Consider the following 25,325-nt stretch of genomic DNA (forward strand, 5'->3'; position numbering starts at 1 on the left):
ATAATCACGAGGTCCGACACGGAAGCATCAGCTGCTGTCCCGAGGATCTTGTTATTGCCTGAAAAGCCGATTTTATTTTCATTCTCATTTATTCTCATTCTATTGATTTCGAAAAGTAACGTTTATTTGCTTTAGGCTTCGTTAAAATCTCTCGCAATATGTCTTCTGAGGAGCTTGAAAAGCTGCATGAGATGTATAAATCTCTATATGAAGAAGTGAAGTTGATGCCTGAACGGGTGCAGAGGTGCCAGGGAGGTAAATAAACTCTTTATATCTACAACTGAATCAGGACTAGATAATATTCAGACAGTTTAGTGCAGGACAGAAATATAGTTTGGGTATTTTGTAAGCATACGTTTTTGCTTTTTAGTCTTATTTTACTCAAAATTGTTATTATTGTTATGTCTCAGGAGGTTGCAGATGGAAACTGTAAGATGTCAGTCTTCCCCTGATGTCTCCCATTGTCAGTTGTCTGCCTTGTGTTGTTAAGGTGGCTTTCTGGACTAAACCTACATATTTTTCACTCTTTTTGTTTTCCAGAGGAAAGGAAGAGGATTGTCAGGGACTTTGATGAGCGTGTTTCAGAGGCTGAAGAAGTGGTATGTCTTCTTGATTCACATTATAGATTAAAGTTTGCACACAATCTTAAAACTGTGATTACTAGGCCTAGAACAGTCAAATTAAAGAGTCATATTAATTTCTATAGATTATCTTCTATAATTTAGATTATTATATAAATAATAGGGTAGAATTTTTATTTCTAAATATTTATTTATTTTGAGAGTGCAATCTCTATAAAATATTAATAAAAACCAAATGACATTTGATTTGGCAGCTGTCATTATTAACTTCAAGCAATAGTTAAAGGGATAGTTCACTTTGAAATTAAATTTTGGTATGTTTTAGCTTACCTCAAGGGCATCCAAGATGTAGGTGTCTTTTTTTCCGCAGTAGTTTCAATTTTGATATTTTTAGGTCAAACCGTTCTTGTCTGTCAGTCATTTAATGCAGGTCTATGGTCACTGTCTCAAAGAGCATGTACGGAGTCCAAATTAAACAATTCCCCATCGTCCAAATTAAACAATTCCCCATCATAAGTACACATTGATGGCCTAAGACACGAAACGAGCGGTTTGTGTGAGAAAACGAACAGTATTTATATCGTTTTTACCTCTTATACACAGCCACGTCCAAGTGATCTGAGGGCGCGGGCGCTTCCTGCTGTGTGACGTGTACGCAGACTGTTGCATAGATATATACACTAGATGTCGCCTTAAAGACATTCGTTCCAATGAACTGCCGTAGACAAGGCGACATCTAGTGTATAGGCCTATATCTATGCACCAGTCTGCATACACGTCACACACCAGGATGCGCGCGCGCCCTCAGATCACTTGGACGTGTCTGTGTATAAGAGGTAAAAACGATATAAATACTGTTCGTTTTCTCACACAAACCGCTCGTTTCGTGTCTTAGGCCATCAATGTGTACTTACGACGGGGAATTGTTTAATTTGGATGATGGGGAATTGTTTTAATTTGGACGATGGGGAATTGTTTAATTTGGACTCCGTGCATGCTCTTTGAGACAGTGACCATCGACCTGCATTATATGACTGACAAACAAGAACGGTCTCTAAGAACTATCCCTTTAACGATGGGAACGTTTTATGATGTTCTGATATTGAAATTTTTGGGCATTGACCTAGTACTGTTGCATGCAATGTACTCTAAAAGAGTAGGAACCCTGATGAAATTTACATGACATTTGAATTTTCATGCAAAGTTTTTTAGAAACTTAGATTAGGAAACAAATTTATGTTCTCTATAAAAACCAAATGACATTTGATTTAGCAGCTGTCATTGGCTTCAAGCAATATTTAACGATGGGAAAGTTTTATGATATTTTGATATTGAAATTTTTGGGCATTGACACAGTACTGTTGCATAAAATGTACACTAAAAGAGTAGGAACCCTGGTGAAATTTACTTTACATTTTCATGCAAACCATGCAAGGTTTATTAGAAATTTAGATTCGGAAGCACATTTGTTATGGTGTCAGCAGATAGGGTGGAGGTTGGCAGCTCATTCCACTAGAGAGGTGCAGAGAGGGTTTGGAGATTCAGTCTCATAATTGTTATGAAAGCTTTGATTTGCGTTGCTCAGTTTGTTTGAAACAGTTTGAGACACCAGGTGGCAGTAGTGCTTCAGACAACCAGTGAATATCTGCCTTGTTAGGACACACAGACCAGTGCTAAGTGTTCTGAATCAGTTACATTATGTGTATTATGTGTATAACATTATTACTGTAGTAATAACAATACACAGTACTCTAACTAATTAGTATAATTCTTTAACTACCTAACACTTAACTGTTGAAGTTTGGGGTCAGTAAGATTTTTTTTTAAAGAAATGTATATTTTATTCAGCAAGGGCACTTTTAAATAGATTAAAAGTGACAGTAAAGAGATTTATAATGTTACAAAGGATTTCTATTTCAAATAAATGTTGTTCTTTCTGTTCATCAAAGAATCCTGATTTCATTTTGTTTACTGTTTTCAACATTGATAGTAATAATAAATGTTTCTTGAGCACCAAATTAGCATATTAGAATGATTTCTAAAGGATCATGTGACACTGAGCTCAGCTTTGCCATTACTTGAATAAATTACACTTTTACATGAATATAGAAGTTATTTTAAATTGTATAAATAATTTCTACTGTATATTTTTACTGTATTTTTGATCAAATGAATGCAGCCTTGGTGAGCATGAGTCGTAGTCTCAAACATGAGCACTAACTGACTGAATGTGTGATGTCTCTCCTAGCTTCAGGGCATGGAACAGGAGCTGTTTGGCGCTCCGTCGTCCTTCCGAACCCCCATGTCAACAAAGATTCGACTGTACCGGCGAGATTTGGCCAAACTGCAGAGAGACATACGCCTCTCAGCAACACCAGGGTTTTCGAGTCACCTTGGAGACAGCAGACAAGGGATATATGCTGCACAGAATGACCAGAGTGTAAGTCTTACCAGTCCTTCATTAGAAAGGAGTAGTTCGCATAATATTGAAGATTCTGTCATGAATTACACACATTCACATGCATATGAAAGGGTTTGGATTAGAAAGTTATTGTTAGCTATTGTTGTTTAAATTCGAGCTACTCTTCCATGATGACACTCAAGTCTTGCTCAATGGTACTATGATGGTAGAGAGTTTCTACATCTCTCCTGTCGGATCTAGTTTTCGACAGGCTAGAACTGGTTACAACCCATTACCACAAATGTGTATCCCAGGAAATTCATAGTACAGAAATATTTTGAACACTAGAGATCTCTATCTTCCCTGTGTGTTTTTTAATGACACACCTTTCCAGCATTCCACAAGTGTTATGTAAGCTTATGTATAAGACATTGTGATTGTGTGTTCTTCAACAAAAAAAGGTACCCGTTCTTCTGTGTTTGTTTTATTTAATTGATTGATTGATTGATTGATTGAGTGAGTGATTGAGGTGAGTCTTAAATATGCATTCAAAGTAATTCATTCTATTTATCATGTTATTAAAAACATGTGTTATTCCACACATGCATTTGTTAACAGTGTGAGATGCAGGTTCACTCCCTACCACTGTTCAAACAAAGATGCCTGTTGCGCTGGGGTGGTACGACTTTTTTTTTTCTATTACGCACACAGGAGGTTGCCTTAAGCAAGGTCATGCAGTATGTCCCAAGAGTCCTGTTCCTGAACTCTCTGAAACTGAGGAAGTGAATCACTTGTTTGATTCAGTGAGGGAACAGTTACTGCTCACTTTTTCATCAGTCTTCAGCTTCATACATATTTTCCCCCATTAATTTTTTTCTGGCTTCAGTCGTTCTAAGCCCAGAACCAAACCAACCAGCAGTGAGATCAATTACAACATTACATAATATAAGTTAATAAAGTATTTGAAAATCAGACAAAAATACAAAGACTCCTCCCATTAAGCATTATGAATTAAGTAATTAAACCAATAACACTAACTCTGGTGTTCAAAAGTTTGGGATCGGTAAGATTTTTTCTGTTTTTAAAAGAAATCTCTTGTGCTCACCAAAGCTGCATTTATTTAATAAAAAAGTCATATTGTGAAATATCATTACAATTTAGAATAACTGTTTTCTATTTTAATACATTTTAAAATGTAATTTATCTCTGTGATGCAAAGCTGAATTTTTAGCATCATTACTCTAGTCTTCCGTGTCACATGATCCATAGACATTTAAAATATTCTATTTCAAATAAATATAACTTTCTATTCATCAGAGAATCCTGGATAAAAAATTTTACACAATTGTTTTCAACATTGATAATAATAGTGAATGTTTTTTGAGCATCAAATTAGCATTTTAGAATGATTTCTGAAGGATCATGTGATGTCTATTGTAGTATCACCTGTATTTGATGTCAGTTAACCAGGTCAGTAATTATGGCTAAAGACGGACGCTGGTATTATAAGTGAGAATGCAGCAGGTCTCAGTTAAAGAGTTACTAATTGTTGAATTGTTATGTTTGTTTTTGCAGACTCATCTTCAGTCACAGCGTGCTTTGCTCATCCAGGGGACAGAGTCTCTAAATAATGCGTCAAAAAGTATTGAGCGAAGTCAACAGATTGCAGCAGAGACTGACATGATTGGCACAGACATCATTGAGGAGCTTGGAGAACAGAGAGATCAACTGGACCGCACAAGAGACAGAGTGAGCAAGAGATATCTATGCCATTCCACCATTATTGTTACTGTTGAACAAGCAGATAATAAACTACACAAGTGAAATGCCTAGAATGAATTCACTTCTCTCTTTCTCTTCTATTACTCCCTCATCAGTTGGTTCACACTGGAGAGAACCTGAGCCGCAGCAGGAAAATCCTGCGCGCAATGTCCAGACGGTGTGGCTTGCACTCTTACGAAACGCATTTTACATCACTAGAATTATTTCCAAATTTATTTCTGAGAATATACTCAATCAAGCCTCTTCCTTTCCTGTCATTTCAGACTGGTGACGAACAAACTGCTACTGTCAGTCATTATCATCATGGAGCTGGCCATCTTGGGGGCGGTGGTCTACTTGAAGTTCTTTCGCAAGTAGGCAGAGGCACACAAGACTGTATAAGACTCCACCTCTCCCCTTTCTTCTTCCTGATGTTCACTGGTGTATGTCCCGGTGACAATGTACTGGAAGCTTTCGTGACTGTGAGTGTCACATGGACATGTATGGGCGGTTATTTTAAGCGCTAAACTGTATTTAGCATAAGTAGTGCTCTCAGGGTGAAAAGAAGATGGTGACCATGGTGCATTCAGACTGCTGGAGGATCAGGACTTACATAAAGAGGAGAGATGGCCTTACTCCCTCCTTAGCTGTCTTAATCAAGGTGCCATGGTGATCTAGAAGATGTTTGGACAGATGGATGGTGTAAATGAAGCAACCAGAGTGGAAAAAGAATATATGTATATATAAATATGCGATCTATCTGCATTCTTATATACATCAATCACTTTAAAGGGATAGGACATTTAAAAAATATATAATTCTGTCATCATGTCTTTCCAAACCTTATTTTTATGTCCCTAAAGAAAATCACTGGGGTCCAATTGACTTTCATTGTATGGACAAAAACATTCTTCAAAATATCTTTTGTATTTAATTGAAGAAAGAAAGTCTTACAGGTTTGAAGAAACTTATGACAGATTTTTTTTTTGAGAGAACTATCGCTCTGACTATTACTGAACTTTTAACTTAGTGATCTGAATTACATTGTGTACAAGTGTTAACATGGCATTAAAGATAACAGCTCGTGTTTTTCCTCCAATCAATCAAAACAAAGCTGAGTGTACTCCAGGCCAAGAGAATGACAGCTATACACACGCACGTCACTTGCTTCATAAGCCGTGGTTGGTGGAGAAAGGGGTGTGTTTGGCCTTTCAGATACGGGGGTAGACATTACTGTAAACACGATGGAAAATAAGGTGACACGAACGAACACCTGTTAAAGTGGAAATACCAGTGTCCATGGCTGTCAGGTCACCTTGACATATTGACTGTTGGACAAAACAGCAGAAGTATCAGTGGAGACCAGTCATTCGCGATCAAGTTTGTGAGTGATTTGAGGTGTGAGCAGGTCATTCACCTTTTACATGTTGTTTATGATCTGCATCTATAATCCCCATCACATTCCTCAATCATAAGGAATGTGAAGGGATTATAAATGGGGCATTGCCGGTGAATCAACTGATTACAGCTTCAAATCAATCACAAACCCAAACAAAAAGTCTATTTGTAATTGCATTAGGCGGACTAATTTATTAGGGGTGTTCATGAAAATAAAAGTCATTGTTACCAATACTCAGGGTGAGGGATCTGAACAGTTAAATTGATCAAATTAGTAAACCTAACTTGAATAGCCTTCCAATTAATTGAGTATTAAATCAAGATTAATCCCTTATATAAACGCTCATGTTTTGTCATACAATGACAGAATTGAAAAGTCGGGAGTGTGATTATAAGGTGTGTATTTTCCAAATACTTCGTGTTTTAATGTAAATAAAAATTAAGATTAATTATGTTTGATTGCACAGCATAACTGATTAAAAACTTCTGATCATATTTGCCAGATTCAGTTTTACTATTTGGCATTATTCAGCATCCATCTAAGAAAAACAAAGCATAACTTTTATTATAAACTTGGGTGTCTATTTAATTTAAACATGGTTCCTTTAACCTGTTTGTTTATCTTATTTTAAAAAAGGCTGCAGTTTATTTATTACTTTTTCTCTTGCTGAGGTTCAGGGGGTTCTGAGCTTAATGGGCCTATTATGATAAGTGTCTTTATAAGCCATCAAATAAAACCTAATACCTTAGCATTCTTGATTACAGGCAGAGTATTAAATATGCTTAAGAATATGGGCGGTATGATTAAAATTCTGTATCATGGTATCAATAACTAATTCTATTTCACGGTAACAGTATATTTCACAATATACCGTAGTTATTAGGGGCCAAGCACTGAAGGTGCGTAGGCACCTGTTGAAATTGTTGGCCTTCTTCTTCTTCCGCTCTGGGAGTCTATGGCAGCCCATAGAACCGCTTACAGGAAAGTTATAAAATTTGGCACACTTACAGAGGACAGTCTGATCTGTCACCATAGCAAATTTGGAGTCTCCAAATAAATTCCTCTAGCGCCACCAACTGTCCAACGTTTCACACGTTTATGCGAATAACTTTTGAACCATAAGGGCTAGAAACAAAATTGCTCTAGTCTAGACGATTCGATTGCACTCTATGACGTCATTTTCCGTCATGAAAATTTGACCCCAATTTTGAATTCTCCGAAAAACCTACTTTTTCGAACTCTCCTAGACGGTTTGTCTGATTTTCATGAAAATTGAATCCGATCTTCTTCAGACAATGATGGAAAAAAGTTATTAAAAGCTTTTTGGTAAACCCAACCGTTATTGAATAACACGCAAACTAATTTTACGTAGCGCTTGCGAAAACAGACGTAAGGCTGTATCTCCGCAACGCTTTATCGTATTCAGACCAAACTTGGTACATCATCACAAGCATGACCTGAGGCTACATGCTGCGTTTCGGCACAGCGCCACCTACTGGTCCGGAGATACGAAAAATGGCTATTTTTGCTTATAACTCTTCTGAACAGTTTGCCCAAAAAGCAGGGCAGTGATATCCAATCGAATGATATCCAATTTGACCATATCAGCCATTTAGAATTTTGTGCTAAAATGCTGTATTTTTAAAACGCATGAACGGATTGATACAAAACTTGGTATGGGCAGAGGGTCATCAGTATGATGCCCTGAAGGAGCCTGAGAAGTTTCGGACCAGCGTCACCTGGTAAAATCCTTTTTTCAAACGCTTATAACTTTGGGTGTGGTCAACTTATTTTCACGGGAGTAACTTTTTTCAGCTCCTGAATCCTTGCCGAGTCCAACAATTCCAAACATGCTAGGTTTCATCTTACGGTTTGTGTAGCGTTGTGATTTAGCGCTTACAAAACATTTGCCAATATCTTCAAAACTGTTTGACCGATCGAGACGAAACCACCGTAGGAAAAACAGAAACATAAGTCGCTGGCTCTTTGATGTGGCCCAAATGCGAAAATATTGATAGTAAGTGGCATAAAAATGCAAACAAAGTCAGGTGTAGGTCATTTTTTATGTGTTTATATAAATATCTATAACTCCAAAACGAAATTATATATTTTCACCAAATTTGACACACATGTATGGGCTCACTCTGAGGACACATAAAAAAATAGTGGGATTGTGCCTCTTTTTGGCGCTTTAATAGAACAAGACATGAAATTGCCATTGACCTCAATACAGTACTGTAATAAAAGGCTATACTTCATGAACGCATTAGCTTATCGTTACAAAACTCTGTATGAGTCATCGGCACCATGCCTTGAAGGTACTAAAAAAGTTTCAGGGCAGCTCCACTTTGTGGTAAAAAAAGTTTGTAACAACATGTTACAATGCTAATAACTTTTGAATAAATCTTTCCTATTGTAATGCCATTGGTCTTAAAGTCTCTGTAAAGTCAAAATGAACTTTTCAGGCCCCCAGCGTTTGAGAGCAGAGACGACTGCTAATTTTTTCAAGATTTTGATCACTTATTTTATTTACTTGGCTGATTTTTTTATCATTCAAATTTGGCTGGGTGGGTGTCCGCTGGCTGCGCTGAAACCACGCCCACTCGCGGGAAAGTTGACTCGCGCACTGCCGATGATGGCATCAGTTGTCGGCGTGACAAATTATTATTTTTTTTTTTAGAATTGCCTTTACAGGGACTTAAAGGTTTGTCATTGTCACCTCACTCTGACCACACTACATACATTTCGTAACGCCACCTACTGGTCGAAAGTGATGATCCATTAAATCATATTTTTAATGTACATGTTTTTTGATTCCTAAATTCCTCTTTAAATGTCTTTAATTGCTCCTTGCTGCAGTTGGTCTGACACTCCCAGCCATGTTGGTATGTCTTATCGTCTTCTTTGCGCTTGGCCCCGTTAATGGCTGCTTGCAGCTATATTTTATATCCTCCAGGGACCCAGGAATAGACTTTTGTCCACTGTAGTGGACATTTTATTTTAGTGAATTTCTCTGACAACATACATGTCACATGTCACAACCTGGGTGTCCTGTAAAGAGCACATTCAGGACTTTTCAGAGATACCAAATGTTTGGAGGTTTCACCATGAAAACAACTTATCCTTGGTCTTTAAAAATGTCTGACATTTATTTAGTGATCAAATGGAAATTTGATAATATATTGTTATTATAATTTAAATCAGACTACTTTACAAATTGTACTTCATAAACCAACATCTCAGGAAAACGTTATGGGGTTTCAAATAAAAAAATGACTTTCTGTTACAGAACAGGGCATTGATTTCATACTTGTCCACTGTAGAGGACAGATTCAGGACTTAAATCATGTTTATCAGGCATTTTGGGAGACACAATAAGTGAATATGGAAATAAGTTATACATCAATATTTCTATGAAATATTAGATATTATTATTAAAATGTTGCTAATTATTACTCCAATTATTACACTTATAGATACATTGCATTAAATGGGAGTATTAATGTATGGCCATTTTACCCACATATTGCATAAAGTAAAATGGTGCATCAATTCATTCCGTTATATCTTTCATAACATATTTGAGAATCATCTTTATACAAATTTTAGTTAAAATAAATCCTGAAACCCCAACATTTATTGTTGATTGAAAAAAAAATCCCCTTGTTTTTGCCTATACATATAATTTCATGTCATTTTAATTTTTTAACAACTGAGTCCTGGTGTCCACTACAGAGGACATAGCATAACATATGAATAAAATATATATATATATTTTTTTTACCATTTGACATGAAAAAAAAAAAAAAAAACCTAAATTCAAAAAACATTTTTTTCTGGGTCTCAGGAAGTTAAATGTCGTTTTTCTGGAAAATCGACAAAAAGGGGGTTTATAAAATAAATAATCTCAGATACTTTAGAAATTAAAAGTACTTCACCTTGTTTTCTTTTTCTTATATTTGGTAAACTATATTTGTCGCTAAATATAGTAAACGAAACACCCAACTTTTAGATGACCTTCCCCCAACTGATTGCTGTTATTAACAATAACTGATAACATGTTATTGTTTTACTTCATCAATCAATTTATAATATCTAAATATTTTATATTGAACTATTCTATTCATAATAAATTACAGTTACTTCCTTTTAATTTTGTAGGATATCACTAAAACTATTTATATTGGTTAAATGTGTTCCCCGGTAACGTTACAGTTTTGCCATGTTTGCTTATTAAACTGCGTTTTTAAAGGGCTTGTTTTGCTCTTTTTGTGATAACTGGCAACTGTTCATCTGGAGCTTTAATCAAGAGAGGGAAGAGTTCAGAAGCAAGTATGCTAACTGAATAGCAGCGACTGTTAAAGTGTTGACTAAGTAGTTTAAGTTATACACACCTTGTAACCGCGTCATTATTTTACTGTAACCTGGTGAAGACTGTGTCACACCGCCGCTCACGGTGCACGCGCGGGTCCTTTGCATCAGCTATCGGTTAATTTGAGCGTCAAGAGAGACGTGTCGAATCTGAGGAAGATTTTACCAGCTGGTTCCGATCAGTGGCCGATTGTTTGGAGTTGGAAAAATACAATACACGCTGCTGCATTCTCAATATTTAGTAATTTACCCTCAGGTACAGGATAACATTAGCTTAACAAACAGGTAAATTACCACGGCAACCGCTTGCGCGTCCACGCTGAATGCGAATTGTGTGTAAAAAGTAACTGTACACATAAGAGACGGAAAGATGACGATAACTATACATTATGTAAGGCTATTTCTATTTGTTAGGATATTGATATATTAACTGTTGTTGTCAAGTAAGCTTCATTCATGAATCATAATGCTTTCCCCGTTGCGAGCATGTGCTCCTCTAAACTGTCCGGGTAAAATATGAAATCTGTTGGTTGACATTTTATACCGTGGTAACTATGTATACCGTCATACCGCCCTGCACGATTCTCTCATTTAATGTAGTTATTGATAGGTCATAAGGAGTTTCAAACCACTCAGTCAAGGACACAAGTCACAGTCTGTCTCCAGTACATTAGTTTATTGCAGCAAAACATTTTTATCGAAACAGAGAAATGCAACAAATCAACCCTCCATTCCTTAAGATACTGGTACTGGTGGTGAATACAGATCTGAAAAGTTGTACGAAATGCATTCATACATGATTTTTCAAAGGTTTAATTAAATATGTATGAAAATTACTAAAATAACTTATCCACTATTTAAAAAAAAAAAAGACCACTAGGTCTCAACCGAACCAAACCTGTAGGATTAGATTAGCCATTAAAAGCAGTCCCTACTATACAAAAGAAAGAAAGAAACAAACAAACATATAAATACAACAAAACCAGTTCTGGTCCAAAAGTGCAAACAGGTTTCAAATGAAAGTAAATTCAATCAGTCCACCACAGTAAAGAGTCACCTCAGCCTTCAAAAATGTCACTTTTTCCTGCAGCAAGTCCCTGACAAACATTAAAAACCATTTAATTTTCAGACAGATTAGTCCTAAAATACAGAGAATCCAGATCTCAGCTTTTTTTTTTTAAATATATTTTAGCAAAGCTAAAATTAGTGGCAGGTACATAATAAATCTCACCCATGCGCTTAAAGCAGCACTTTACCAGTGAGGCAACAATTTTTTCTGACCAAGACTACTGTAACCTTCAAATTAAATCTTAAGTCTGGTGCTCAGTCTCGGCAAATCCTTCAATGTTTTTCTTTTAGACTTTGGAATGCGAAGTGGTTCGTTTGTCAAACTCCTTGATTAGCTGGTGCTTTATATCCGCAGCTCAGTGTCCTCTTTTGGTTCTGGAATCTTCGGGAAGGCGACATGCGCACCTTCACGCGTCTGACCGAGAGCAGATGCGATGACGTCGACGGCTAGGCTGGATGTGGCCTCCACAGCCTCAGGCGTGGCTCCTAGTGTTGGGTTCACTTCAACCACGTCCATCACAGAGAGTAAACCTGTGTAGTCCGGAAAAGGTAGTATTTAGCATCAGTTTTAGGATTTATTTGATTTCAATTGTGATTTGTAGATCTGTACCTGTGTTGTGGATCTCCTCTGTTACATAGATGCCCTCCCTATAGGTCAGTCCTCCATTAACAGGAGTTCCAGTGGCGGGAGCCAGGGATGGGTCAAAAGCATCAATGTCAAAACTCAGGTGGATCGGCCTTTGTTTCCTGATATTAAAACAAGTAACAGTGACAAATGACATAGGTTGTCTTGTCTGATTGTGAGGTAGCATACGCAGATTCAACTGAGATACAGTGCCACATAGTATTCAAAGGTGACATACAAGTCAGGTTAAATAAAGCAGCTTGTGATATGACATTGGTTCACCCAGAAAACTATGCCACCCCCATTTAAAGAGTTTTACAGTACACAGGAGGTGGTTGTTTACAGAAGTACCACTACTAATTCAGTAAGTGTGTGTTTTTTCACAATATAATATAATATAGTTGTGTATACCTTGCCAAGAGGTGATCTAAAGTGACCTCCATTACTCTCTGAATGCCCATTCTGTCAATGTCCCTCATAGAGAAGTACTGAATTCCCAGGGTCTTCAGGATTATACTGAGATAAATAAAATAAAATTAGTAACAAGTAGTATTAATGCAGTTTTGAATTGTGTATGTCCTCTAATTGTATTAAGTAAGGATGCATTTAATCAAAAGTAACAGTAAAGACTTTACATTTTTACATAAATAACTTTTAAACTTTCTAATTAAAGAATCAAATCAAAGAATCCTGAAAAAAAATGTATCATGATTTCCACAAAAATATTAAGCAGCACAACTGTTTAACATTGATAATAATAAGAAATGTTTTTTGAGCAGCAAATCATCATATTAGAATGATTTCTGAAGGATAATGTAACACTGTACAAATTAAGCTTTGCCATCACAGGAATAAATACAAATTTGTAATTATTTAAATCAAAAACAGTGTAATAATATTTAACAATATTACTGTTTTTACTGTATTTTTGATCAAATAAATGCAGCATTTTTGAGCATAAGATACAAAAAAGAAAATCTTTCTGACCCTAAATCTTTGTACAGTAGTGTATATATACCAAATTGTAAATGTATTTATACTGTATTAACAGTCTAATGTTGACTTTCTGTTTTGTGCCCTGTTGGCAGTTACAGGTAATGCCAGTTATATAAATAGCCTATGGAATGACAATTGGTGATTTAGTAGCATAGGCTTTAGAACAGGCTACAGGTGGCAAATCCTGGATGTGATTTTGGGAAAAAAACATAGTGTGCTTACTGCTCGCCTGGATCCACATCTCTGAGGCCGATGTAGACCAGATCTCTGGCAGACAGGAAGGGTTTCATCCAGGAAAATCCAGGAACCTCTGGCATCTGCAATTTACAAAGCAGAACGGCTTTAAGTTTAAGTAAAGCTTATCAGATATTTTCTGGAGACATATTACTTTTAATTGGAAAAAAGTCAGCTGCAAGTGTTATCTTCTTTGAGATACAGGAATTTAAGTCACGTCAGAGACTGCATAACATCAACATATCTTTTGTGCATGAATGCTAATCACCTTGTTCTGCAGGTCCTTAAGTAAGAATGCTACAGACTGGCCGTGGAGGTTTCCAGAAGGTGAAGTCAGAGGAGTGTTGATATCCGCATGAGCGTCCACCCAAATCAGACACAGGTCAGGGCACTGCTGAGCGTGGCCTTCCACTGAACCAATCGCTAGGCTGTGGGAATGAAAGCATCACAAATGTTATCACAAACGCAGCCTTTCTTTGCTGATTTTGGCCTTTATAGAACAAGTTCAACACAGATTACATACATTTTTTTTTTTTTAATCAGACTAATTTTGATCGGAAAATTTGGGATTCAGCTAGCTGGAAATACAAACAGCTTCCCGCGACTAAAGGAAAAACCTTGACCTTTTAGAAGCGAAGTGAGAAAACTGGCTTCAGCTTAGCCATTACTTCATGCTTGTGCCAAAAAGACAAAACTGGAAAGACTTGAGTTGGAATAGGCAACTAAATTTAAACTCTGACATTTTTCCATTGGCAATGACCCATAACTACATACTAACATAAAGACCATCATACATGAATCAGATTTTTTACCAGATAAATGAGAAAAATACCCAGTAAAATTGTGTGTACCTGTGGTCTCCTCCCAGCATGATGCAGGTATGTCCCGCCCCCACTGCGCCGCTCACAGCTCCTGATAGCAGCTGATTGGCACGTCCAACTGTGCGTGGGAACGGCACGCGCATAAAGTGTTCATCTTTTTCCAGATGCTTGAAGGTCAGGTCTCCAAAATCATGCACAGGGTAGTCTACAACAAGATAGGACATATAAATAAACTGACATGTCACTTGACAATTACTATTAACACTGGCATTAAAACTTCCACACTTTCTGCCAACTCTGACGAAACGCTCACTTCTTTCCCACACAATTTGATTGGTAGGTCGAAGCTGGCAGGTGACAGTTCTGTCACTCAATCGCAGCAAGAATCTGCCCAAGTGGGCATATGGTTGAAACTCCTATTGGAGGACACTAGTGAAGGTCTAAACAGCTGATGGGGCCCAGCATGACAGAACCAGACCCAGCCTCAATGACAGTGTTGAATGACTCATCAGATTTTAAAGCGACCTACGATGGACACGTGTACCATCCAGTGGCCTCTGAACAGGAATAGACGTGAACACAGTTGACCCAGTTAAGGTTTAAATAAGTATACTTAAAATACTAAATGTGTTTTCTGCTTGAAAATAAGAAAACAAGAAACTTAGGGAGTTGGTCGTCATAAGCAAAGACAGATATTAAGGTTTAGTTCAGAACTGCATTTGAAAACTTCAGGTTCATTTGCAGTTCTTGCTCCACCAAATGTTGCGTTTCTGTAAGCAGTGAGCATGTACTATCAATCATTTAACTTACCTCTCATATGTAATTAGTTAAACATCTTGCCATATGCATATGACATACACAACCAACAGTTACTAACTGGAGCAAGCATCTATATTTGTTGCATTGGATAAGAGCTGATATAGTTTAGTCAAGAATGCTTGCCATATAAGGTGTTTGGTTATTTCAGCAGCTCCAAACACGTGATGCCAAGCGTCTGTAAAAGTGATGCAACAAATCAACGTCGCATCAATGGATTATACATTTATTTTATTTTAAAGAAATAATATTCATGATTAAATAAAATTATGCTTAACGATTCTAAAAATACATATATTTAATTTAATCATAAAAATAATATTAATAATAATAAAATAGGAACGGAGGTCATAAATTCATAAGAGTGTATAACTTTAAGGATTTTAAGGTATTGGTTTTTTATATGATGTTGAAAAATCCGTCATATAAGACAAAAATACAAAAATATGTACAGCGCATTATATACAAATGTTCAGCTTTAACAAGGGGAAAACCTCCACAGCTGGTAAAACGGGGTCGTCAAATCTGTCTCATAAGTAAGCCGTTTGTTCATAACCCCCGACGGAAAAAAACGTTCAGACTTAAGATAGCAGGACATATCGCATTACATGGAGAACATGTAGTTACGTAAAGCGGCCCTGAGCTTGGCACAATGTTTATGTATTTAACAGCTGACTGACTGTAGGCGAGACTCAAGAAGTGACTTGTACATTCCTATGAGCAACTGCGGAATTTCAGGATGACTCAGAAGAAGCAGAAGACTGTAAAGAGGAATTATTAGTAGTAGGTCCTGATATTCACGTCAAAAGCATACTTTATTTGCAGGTCAAAGTAAAAGATAAAGATAAGATAAGTAAAGATACCACTATTTCAGCTTTTACATGCTTGCCTTTAACATTTACTTTAAAAATAAGAATTGGTTTTTGCTTGGGTATGGAAAAATCGGGAACTTTTACTGCTATGGGATCGTAGACAGTGAACGTTTTCCCCCCCTTTCCACCTCATTCTTTCCAGACATAAATACTTAATGCGACATTCATTGTTTATTTAGCTTTTAAGGCATACTTAATTATGGAAACTTGTAATTAAAAACCACGAATGTTCCCCTGTAATCTGAAGCCAACAGTCCCAGAGCTTTTTGTGCAGAGTTCTGACGGGAACCGCTTTCATATTTTACAGACCTCATCAGGTTCATTTCTGACGAAACAATATCTCTGCCTGCATCACATTCCGTAAAAAAAAAAAAAACTACATTCAGGTCAACATCGTTTTTGCATGACTCGTCTGAAAAGTTATCGACGAGCCCAATAGACTGATGAGGCCGTTATACAGTGTAAACAGCGCTTGCTGCGGTCTGGCCTGCCTCTCTCTGCAAGAACGTACTCTTTCTGTTGTGTGAATGCAAAAACGTTTTCTGTGTGAAAAAGTTGCTTCTGATGAATAAATACATGTAAATGCAAGATCCCAACTGAGCCATCCCTAGGCTTTTGTTTATAACATAATACCCTATTGTTATGTGATGTGGCAGCGGGTTGTCTCACGGCATCTGTGAACTGCGCGCATTTACAGTAACTCTAACCCCCCTCCCTCTCTCTTTCTCTGCGGCCAGACAACATTCAAAACTCCATTATTGACCAAAACGCTTTCATTTAAAGTTTTCAAGCATTAAAAAACACATACAATTGAACTATGCTACAAACAGGTGCGTCGTTGAAAATTCATTCACGTTTGTTTGTTTTTTGGTAACTAACAGTTGGATGATGTAACAGCTAATTATGCAGTGCCCTCTATCTGATTCTCGGCAGAGCTCGCGAGGAATTTATTTAAAGAGATAGTTCACCCGCAAACTTCAACTTGCGTTACTTCAAACAAAGCTGAATGTCTTTTCACTTTTATTGAACGGAAAAAAATAATGATGCAATAAAGGGAATGGTTAAAAGCTTTAAGCTAACAGCCTTTGGCGATTCAGAGGGCAACCTACATGAATGATGAGATAAGTTACATAAATATATTCCAGTCTTAAACATCTAAATAGAGAGACAGATAGATGATACCATACTATTGATGTACTTACCGAGATTTGAAAGTCTCTCCACCAAACCCGCATCCCGGATGGCTTTGGGTCCATGCTCCACCCCTCTCCTTTTCTGGAAAATGCAGTCACATTGATGTTATACATCGGTGAGTTTATGAGAGTTCTCCTTGATTAAATATATGAATTATATATTAACGTTACCTGTCCTTTGGAAAACGGAGCTCCCAAAATGGCAACAGAATGCGATCGGTTCTGCTGGCAGGAACTCAACGTGGATCTCAATAGTCTTGACAGTGGTCCTCTCGATGCCATGCTGACTCAACCGGAGAGTTATGAAATTAAATACAAAAACGCAACGGAAGGTTTGTCTCAAACAAATAGTCTGTCGACCGGTGTGGCTTTTTAATCCTCTCTCTCTCTCGGAACTGGCTGTTGAATCTCAAAGAACTAATTCATATTCACGAGTTAGTGAATAACGAAAGTTGAGGCTAAAGTTTTGGGTGAAATCTCAAGACCGTCCCCCCCAAGAATCCAACAGTCGTCCAGCATCCAGTTGTTTGTTATACAGCTTCGTTATACATCCGCTCATCGCGGCGCGAACCACGTTTTTCTATTCATAGAGCGGCCAACCTACGTCACACCCTACGACACACCTTCATCCCAGCCAATCAGAAGCTCCGCCAGTGTGGGTTTGTTTTGATGGGCGTGGCTTGGTCAAATGAGTGGCGTTAGAGATGGGGTGCTTTTTTGTGGTGTTGGAAATTTCCATCTCTGCACCATCGACTGCATATGTTTTTTTTTTTTTTGCTCGCCTACTGTCTCGTCAACAAATTCCCATCTTGCTAATTGAAAAACAGATCCAGTGTCCACAGCATGACTGCATGACTGAAGATCTATGTTCTATAAAAACGTCTAGAATACCGGTGTGATTCCAAGTTGGAATGCCAAGGTGGTGGTGTCAAGCCAAGTTGTCGACAACATAAATTGTCCTTTGGCCTATTTTCAGTGTGATATCAACCAAGAGCAAATATACCGATGTTGACTCAAATACATCACCAAATACTGTTCATTTAGATGGTTGATTTATTGTTTGGTTAGTTTGGTTGGTTAGCTCATGTGATGTCACTGATACTGTACTAGGGAATATAGAGATATAGAGATAATTATGTAATATAGAGTATGTAGTCCATATTCTCTGCACTTTGGCTCCATCTGGTGTTAGATGCTGTATGTTTTAGACATGTCTCTACACTGCTATTAAAATCATATGGCAGAGTTCTGTGGCATTTAGTGTCATGTTGAATTCGTCTATGTTTATGTCAAAATGCATTGTTTGTGAAATATTATTGCGTCTGAAATAGTTGACTATTTCTGCATAAAATAAAGTCCGCTTGACGTTTGGTGGCGCTGTGGCATTGATGTAATGTTGTGCCAGAGAATGTCTAATATGGCGAGAAGTTTCACTCTCAGTACACTTCCGGCTTCTGAACTGGTTGCAGTTCCTCTCTGATTCCATATGAGGGCGCTCACAGGACGAGTGCAGAATGAATGGAGGTCTATGGCGCTATACCAATAAAAATCCACTTTTCTCAGGATATAATTTTTTGTTTAGTAATTTGAATGTTGTATTCGAAAGGAAATGCAAATAAATTACACATTGCTGGGTGTTAGATTTTTTAGAGTCACTTATTTGCTTTAAAAAGTCTTTTAAAGTGTCAATGACGTCATACACATGTACGACCAGAGATACGGCTTTACGGCAATCCTTCAGTCACTTTGGTGCTTTCGCGCTCTGCACTTTCTTTTCACTCGAGGCATCGACAACACAGCTGACACAGGTAAACACACGTGCTAGAAGAGTTTTCGTTTTGTTTGTTTCTGGTCCCGCTTCGGATGACACGATGCCATCAAGCGGTATCTCTGGTCGTAATCAGTCCTTCACTGACCAATCAGCGTTCATTAGCAGAATGCTAGCGTGTTATGGACAACAACAACTCAGCCTGTAAGAAATCAAAAGGACATAAGTACTCGTTCATTCAACTTTCAACCCATAACCCATGTTGAACTTGCAAAATCTACAATCAGATCTGAGATTTCTCAACGGCAATCGGGTGAAAGAGACAAATTTAGCCGTCTAGCCCCATTGACTCCCATTCATTTTGCACTCATGGCGATCGCCCCCAGTGGAACTCTGGTGGTACTACAACCAAAATTCGGTACAACAGGGCTTAATAGGGAGTGAGCAGGCTCTCCGTAGACGGGCTCTGGTTGTGCGCTGCATGTCAAAGCAGTTCCGGGACATTGTTCTCATTGGGCGGAATGTTATTAGTTTTTTTTTCAAATACACAAAAGCTGTCTTCCTCTAGGAGGCGCTCGTGGGCTCAAAAAGTATCCCATAATGGTTTTATCCTACTGAGCGTATTATTAATCTAAAAAAGATATTTAAATTAATGAATTAATTTCAACGATTTACATCTGACATAGTCTACTAATAAGCATAATCTATCTCGAAAAAATGAATAAATACCCGTGGCCTTAATCTGGAATAATCCAACGCCGAGGCCGTCATCTTGCTATTTCAGACGCATTCTTGACAATAATTTACACCCTAATAAATTACACTTATAACTTTAATTACAACTGAATTTAGAATTTCTAGTGAAGACTTAAAACATGAGAATAATAATTTTAACCAACCATACCAGGTCACTAAGCCCCGCCTGTCTGTAACACCAGCTTCATGCTAAATTGCCATTCCTGGCGCTGACGGTATTTCTTTGGGTTTTCAATGGATGCTCGTTATTATCAGAGGAACGCATGACCAAATCAAAAGAGAAACATTAGTTATTTTATTGAACGAGTTGTTCATCCATTCCTGTGGCGGATAGGAGGTCACATTATTTCCAGCGGAGTAGATAACCGAATTTGGTGAGTCTTAATCAACAATATAGTAAATACATAGTTTTTTTTTTCTCCAGATGGCCTCCTAGTTTAATTAGGATATAATGGAGTGTAGTGATTTTATTTTGCTCTCAAAAAAAATATTGCAAATATTGTGTTTCTTCCGCACAATCTCTTGGGTGGAAAGACAACTGGCTTTCATGTGATGCAGGACAGATAAAAACATGCATTAGTTATCCAGCTGGCATAGAATGTGCAGTCTGCATCTATGTTCACTGACGTTACATGTATCGGTTTTTATTTATTTGAGTGAAATCCCAGTTAGTGTAACTTTGTATGGTCAAACACTTCAATATTTCTCTGACAGATCGGTGTATCAGCAGAGATGTCATTCCCTCCTCACCTGAACCAAATAGCCCAGTTACCCCCTGGCATTTCCCCCGCACAGTTTGCTGGCTTTCCCACCACTGTGCCTACAGGTAGGTCATGGAGATGAAAGAGCATATAGCCATATGGAGTGCTTATGACTTTATTAATCTTTATTTATTTATTTATTTCCTCAGCAAGTCCAATAATGCCAGTCCCTGTAGGAATGATGACTTCATCTCCAGCGGTATGTACCAAGACTGCTGAAATGTTTGTTTTGGTTTCCTGAGAATGAATATTTAGTCCAGATATCTGTTTTGAATATTAACCCTGTTACCAGGATGAGAGAACATGTACAGTAGGTGTAACTTTTTCTTATACTCTGTTATATTGTGCTGTACATGTGTAATGTCCTGTTAATTTATATACAAGAAATTTGGAGACCCTCATGACTAATTTACATATGAATGTACATATGGGGGGCAATGGTAATCTTTATGGTTGTGTATTTCATTTATTTATTTATGTTTATTTATTTATTTTTTCTCTTCCTTTTCTTGTTAATTTTTATGATGAAAAAAGGGAATGTACTGTTATTTCTTGTGCATTTGCATATTTTACACTTGTATGTATATTCCCAATAAATAAATCGTTTTAAAAAAGTCAGAAAATAAATTTGGATGTTATCTAATAGGCTATGCAGTTCACAGGTTCTAATTACAGAGAGACCATGTAGGATCTCATGGTGCAATATGCTTCCATTTTCAAACAGTAAACAACAAGACTGGTTTCAAATTCAGATGCATGAATCTGTGAGCCAGGTATAGTCTATTACATGCTATAAATTACTCGCTACTAATTGTTCCTTAAATGTCTCACAGGTTTTTGTTCAAACTGCAGTGCCAGTGGTTCAGAAGCTGACTCAGGAAGCCATTGCCACCCGTAACAAGGTCCCAGAGGAAGGTACGGGAACCAGCACAGGGCCGACCACCACAGTGTTTGTGGGAAACATCTCAGAAAAGGCCTCAGATATGTTGGTGCGGCAGTTGTTGGCGGTAAGTGCAAGGACTTTATTCTCCAACTTTGTCTACACAGTTATATTAAATATTTTAGACCCCTTTAAATGGTTAGTTCTCCCAAAAATGAAGATTCTGTCATCATTTAGTCACCTTTATGCCGTTCCAAATTCCTGTTTGAAACACAATTGAAGATATCCCTCCATTTAAAGTCCATTCACCCAAAACCCAAGACATGAGCTTATATCATGAACAGATTTAATTTATGCTTTTATTCATATAAAAAACATTGATCAGCGCACATAAATAGAGCACAGCAAGTATGGTGAATGGAAGCTCAAACGTGTTTGCTTGATGCACGAGCAAGCAGGTACAGTTGAGCTTTACAAAATTTGATGTGCTCTATGTATAGTACGTGCATTGATCAAAAATATCTTAATTCGTGTTTTGAAGATGAATGGAAAACTTTGGGAAGGGATGTCAAGGGAAGGCAAATCATGACATTTTTTTTAACTATCCCTCTAAGTTGATTAACACATCCATTACTTGACCTGATGTTCTTTGGAATGTCTGTGTTATGTATCATTTAGCTCAGGATGTTTTCATTAGTCAGCTTTTCTCAACATATTTTTTTTCTTCTCTTCTGCAGAAATGTGGTTTGGTCCTCAGCTGGAAAAGAGTTCAGGGGGCTTCTGGAAAACTGCAAGGTATAAAGTAACACTATAATAACCCTCAGCATATAGTTTGTCAGTAGTTTGTAGTCCACCATTATCAAGAAACGTCTTATTGGGGAGCTCTAGCCATGCCATTTTTGGTTATTTTTTAATGTATTGAATACATTTTCTGAAGAATCCTTCTTCATGATTGTTTTTATAATTGTAAACAGGGGCTTTCTTAGACGAGAGTCCTCTCATCTGTTTTTCTATCCTATAAAGCAATATATTTAAAAAGATCACACCTTTAGCTATCTAAATTTGTGTCATCTGTCTCACCTGATGTTGTGAACTTATTAAATTTTTACTTGTTTGTAGCATTTGGTTTCTGTGAGTACAAAGAGCCAGAGTCCACGCTAAGAGCTCTCCGACTGCTTCATGAGCTGCAAGTGGGTGATAAGAAGTTACTTGTGAAGGTGGATGCAAAGACCAAAGCTCAACTGGAGACCTGGAAGGCCAGTCAGAGGAGACGAAACGGGGTAAGATGTCCTCCAGGACTAACTGCTAAATCGATACAATACAGTAGTTTTGTCAGTAATTAAAATACAGGAGTCAGTAATTTTTTTTTTTTTTTCTCAAGGAGACATTAGATTGATATAGGAGTCAGTAATTTTTTTTTTTTTATTTCTCAAGGAGACATTAGATTGATCCAAAGTGAAAGTAATTACATTTTTAATGTTACAAAATATTTCATATAAATGCTGTTCTTTTGAACTTTCTATTCATCAAAGAATCCTGAAAAAATGTATCACGTTTCCACAGAAATATTAAACGGCTGTTAAAAATTTGATAATGCTCAGAAATGTTTCTAAAGCACCAAATCAGCATATTAGAGTGATTTCTGAAGAATCATGTGACACTGAAGACTGACATAATGGCTGCTTTGCCACCATACATTTTATATATTTAAAATAGAGGAGTTATTTTAAATTGTAATAATAGTACTGTTTTTACTGTAGTTTAAATTAATAAATGTAGTTTTGGTAGAATAAGAGACTTACTGACTCCAAACTTTTGAATGGTGGTGTACTAAAATATATATGTGTGTATGTATGTGTAAAAAAAAAAAAAAATGTTTTATATGTATGTGTGTATATATATATATATATATATATATATATATATACTGTATGTGTGTGTATATATTGCTAGATACATATAACTAACACACACACACACACACACACACACACACACACACACACACACACACAGTGGTCGCCAAAATGATTAGAACACCTGACAGATCTGAAAATATTGACCTTTGTTTGCCTCCAATTTTTAAAAAAAATGCAGATGTTTGCCTTGAGCATAATAAATATCAGATGAAGTGAGTCGTACTGTTTCATCCACTTTTATTTTTAATATTTGGTGTGTCCACCTTTTGCAGTAATTACAGCTGCACAAATCTCTGACATAGTGTCTATATATTTCCTCAGAACTTCAACACTAATGTTATCCCACGCCTTCTGCAACTGAAGCCAAAGGCTTTCCTTTGAATGTACAATAGATCTGTCCAGTTTATTTTCCAACTCGCCCAAAATTTGTTCGATGGGGTTGAGGTCCGGACTTTGATGTCCATTATTTTTAATATTCCAGCAGATTCCATCCGTTGCAGGTAGTTCCGGGAATAGTTACAAGAATGTTTAGGGTCATTGTCCTCTTGGAAAATAACAACTGAAACCTCTTAAATATGTTATGTTCTAATAATTTTGGCCACCACTTTATATATGTATTTTATTAAATATATGAATTACTAGTATTAAAGTTTAAAATGAATGCTCCTCATCTGGTTCATTGATTGAAAGAGCTTTTGTGGATCATGTCAGTCTAAAGTTGTCCAGAGAATTTCCCTGTTTAGAGGAGTTTGTGAAAAGTGATAAGTATCAAATGTAACAGAAATGCATATCCTCTATACAGGCTCCTCAGACTGGAGAAGAGCCTAAAGACGAGGAGGAGGAAGAGGTTCTGGACGAGGAGACGAAGCGACGTGATCAGATGGTGAAGGGTGCCATAGACAGTCTGATCCGGGAATACTCCAGCGAGCTCTCGGCTTCCTCACAGGATGCTGAAGCCCATCAACGCAAGAAACGGAGAGAGAAGAAGGAGGTATTTAGGCTCTCGCTATGTATATAATGTATATAATAACATCACTGAAATACTAGGACATTTGGCAGAAAGTTTCGCTTCAAAATTTTGACATAATTTATTCACTCACATGTTGTCCCAAACCCGTAACACTTACTTTCTCATAAGTCATCATGTGACTTCAGAAGACTTGGAATATAGCACTTAAGTCATATGAACTGCATTTATGATTATTTGTATATATGTTTGAAGCTTGAAAGCTTCAGTCTCCCTTTATTATAATTGTATGAAAAAGATCACATGGGAAATGTAATTCTATTTTTGTGTTACACGGATGAAAGAAAGTCATATCTGTCTTAACATGAGAGTGAATAAATGGTGACAGAACTTTTATTTTTGGTTGAACTAATCCATTCTAGATGTATTTAGAAAGGTCTGGAAAACTAATTCTGATTATTGCTCTTAAAGTTCATATTTTTAAAAGGTTGAATCTATCTGCTTCTGCTAAGATGGACTAATAGATTTTACTATAATACTTTTCCCCAGGATGATATAAATGCCATGGAGCTGGAGGATGACAAGCGAGACCTGATTTCCAGAGAGATAAGCAAATTCAGAGACACACACAAGGTAACACAATCCTTTTCTCCTCCTTTCTCTCTGTTCATTTCTTAACCTAGTCTGTGGACTGAAGACGGCCACATCTAGAGTACTCTAAACCCACATTATTATAACTGAAACTACACCTGAATAGAGTAAATTCACACAAATAAATCCGTAGTACCACTTTGATATAACCTGCCCATTTTAGACAGCTGTGCTGGGCAATTTTCTTATCCAAAAAACATCATTATTGACATTTATTACAAATAATGCCACTTTTGTTGTGTTTTTTCCATCTAGCAGCATCTAAGCATTAGATCTTACAAAATGGAGGCTTAAAAATGTGTGTGATGACAGCATTAGAAGCTGTTCTCTAGAATGGTTATAGAAAAGATAGGGCAGAAGCCTCTTAGATTGTTCCCACTCAGAGAAACAGTGGCTGCAGATGCGCAGGACCAGTTCAGGCTAGTTTTACCACACAAAAAAAGTGCATGAACGAACTGTAAACCTCCCTCTAAAGCTAATCTGTT

At 37.1% G+C, this 25,325-nt stretch overlaps 3 protein-coding genes across 5 annotated transcripts in view; 2 read left to right on the plus strand and 1 right to left on the minus strand.

The window, feature by feature from the left end:
* Positions 1-12,359, plus strand: vti1b (vesicle transport through interaction with t-SNAREs 1B). 2 transcript variants are annotated; one of them, XR_014029091.1, is made up of 7 exons: positions 9-255; positions 541-599; positions 2,830-3,021; positions 4,558-4,731; positions 4,860-4,921; positions 5,028-5,225; positions 11,937-12,359. XR_014029091.1 is itself a non-coding variant. In XM_081351269.1 (6 exons), exons 1-6 carry the CDS (start codon positions 159-161, stop codon positions 5,119-5,121), a joined length of 678 nt encoding a protein of 225 aa, XP_081207395.1. In that variant the 5' UTR covers positions 1-158; the 3' UTR covers positions 5,122-6,642. The 2 variants fall into 2 exon arrangements, 1 of the variants encoding a protein (XP_081207395.1); XM_081351269.1 differs by lacking the exon at positions 11,937-12,359 and having other exon boundaries at positions 1-255; positions 5,028-6,642.
* arg2 (arginase 2) lies at positions 11,164-17,770 on the minus strand. The gene is made up of 8 exons (XM_081351268.1): positions 17,310-17,770; positions 17,148-17,220; positions 14,288-14,462; positions 13,705-13,864; positions 13,425-13,519; positions 12,618-12,722; positions 12,192-12,328; positions 11,164-12,112 (listed from the first exon to the last, which is right to left on the minus strand). The coding sequence occupies exons 1-8, from the start codon at positions 17,418-17,420 to the stop codon at positions 11,925-11,927; spliced, it is 1,044 nt and encodes a 347-aa protein (XP_081207394.1). The 5' UTR covers positions 17,421-17,770; the 3' UTR covers positions 11,164-11,924.
* Positions 17,171-25,325, plus strand: part of rbm25a (RNA binding motif protein 25a) — an 18,229-nt gene continuing 10,074 nt past the window's right edge. Inside the window, exons 1-8 of one of the 2 annotated variants that reach the window (XM_081351267.1) lie at positions 17,171-17,254; positions 20,377-20,488; positions 20,573-20,622; positions 21,257-21,430; positions 22,041-22,098; positions 22,423-22,583; positions 24,025-24,213; positions 24,739-24,822. In XM_081351267.1, coding sequence (XP_081207393.1) covers positions 20,395-20,488; positions 20,573-20,622; positions 21,257-21,430; positions 22,041-22,098; positions 22,423-22,583; positions 24,025-24,213; positions 24,739-24,822 — 810 coding nt within the window. In that variant the 5' untranslated portion in view covers positions 17,171-17,254; positions 20,377-20,394. Of the gene's footprint in view, positions 17,255-19,832; positions 20,037-20,376; positions 20,489-20,572; positions 20,623-21,256; positions 21,431-22,040; positions 22,099-22,422; positions 22,584-24,024; positions 24,214-24,738; positions 24,823-25,325 lie in introns of those variants that run through there. The other variant, XM_081351266.1, reaches the window with a different exon arrangement.

This window comes from Scardinius erythrophthalmus, assembly GCF_964197995.2.
Source record: "Scardinius erythrophthalmus genome assembly, chromosome: 21".
Taxonomy (NCBI): domain Eukaryota; kingdom Metazoa; phylum Chordata; class Actinopteri; order Cypriniformes; family Leuciscidae; genus Scardinius; species Scardinius erythrophthalmus.

Coding starts and splice junctions, on each gene's coding strand:
- arg2 (XM_081351268.1), bottom strand. CDS start 17,420: ATGGCATCGAGAGGACCACTGTCAAGACTATTGAGATCCACGTTGAGT. Junction 13,520..13,704: donor TTAAGGACCTGCAGAACAAG/GTGATTAGCATT, acceptor TGTAAATTGCAG/ATGCCAGAGGTTCCTGGATT. Junction 12,723..13,424: donor GATGTGGATCCAGGCGAGCA/GTAAGCACACTA, acceptor TATTTATCTCAG/TATAATCCTGAAGACCCTGG.
- vti1b (XM_081351269.1), top strand. CDS start 159: ATGTCTTCTGAGGAGCTTGAAAAGCTGCATGAGATGTATAAATCTCTA. Junction 256..540: donor GGTGCAGAGGTGCCAGGGAG/GTAAATAAACTC, acceptor TTTGTTTTCCAG/AGGAAAGGAAGAGGATTGTC. Junction 600..2,829: donor TTTCAGAGGCTGAAGAAGTG/GTATGTCTTCTT, acceptor TGTCTCTCCTAG/CTTCAGGGCATGGAACAGGA.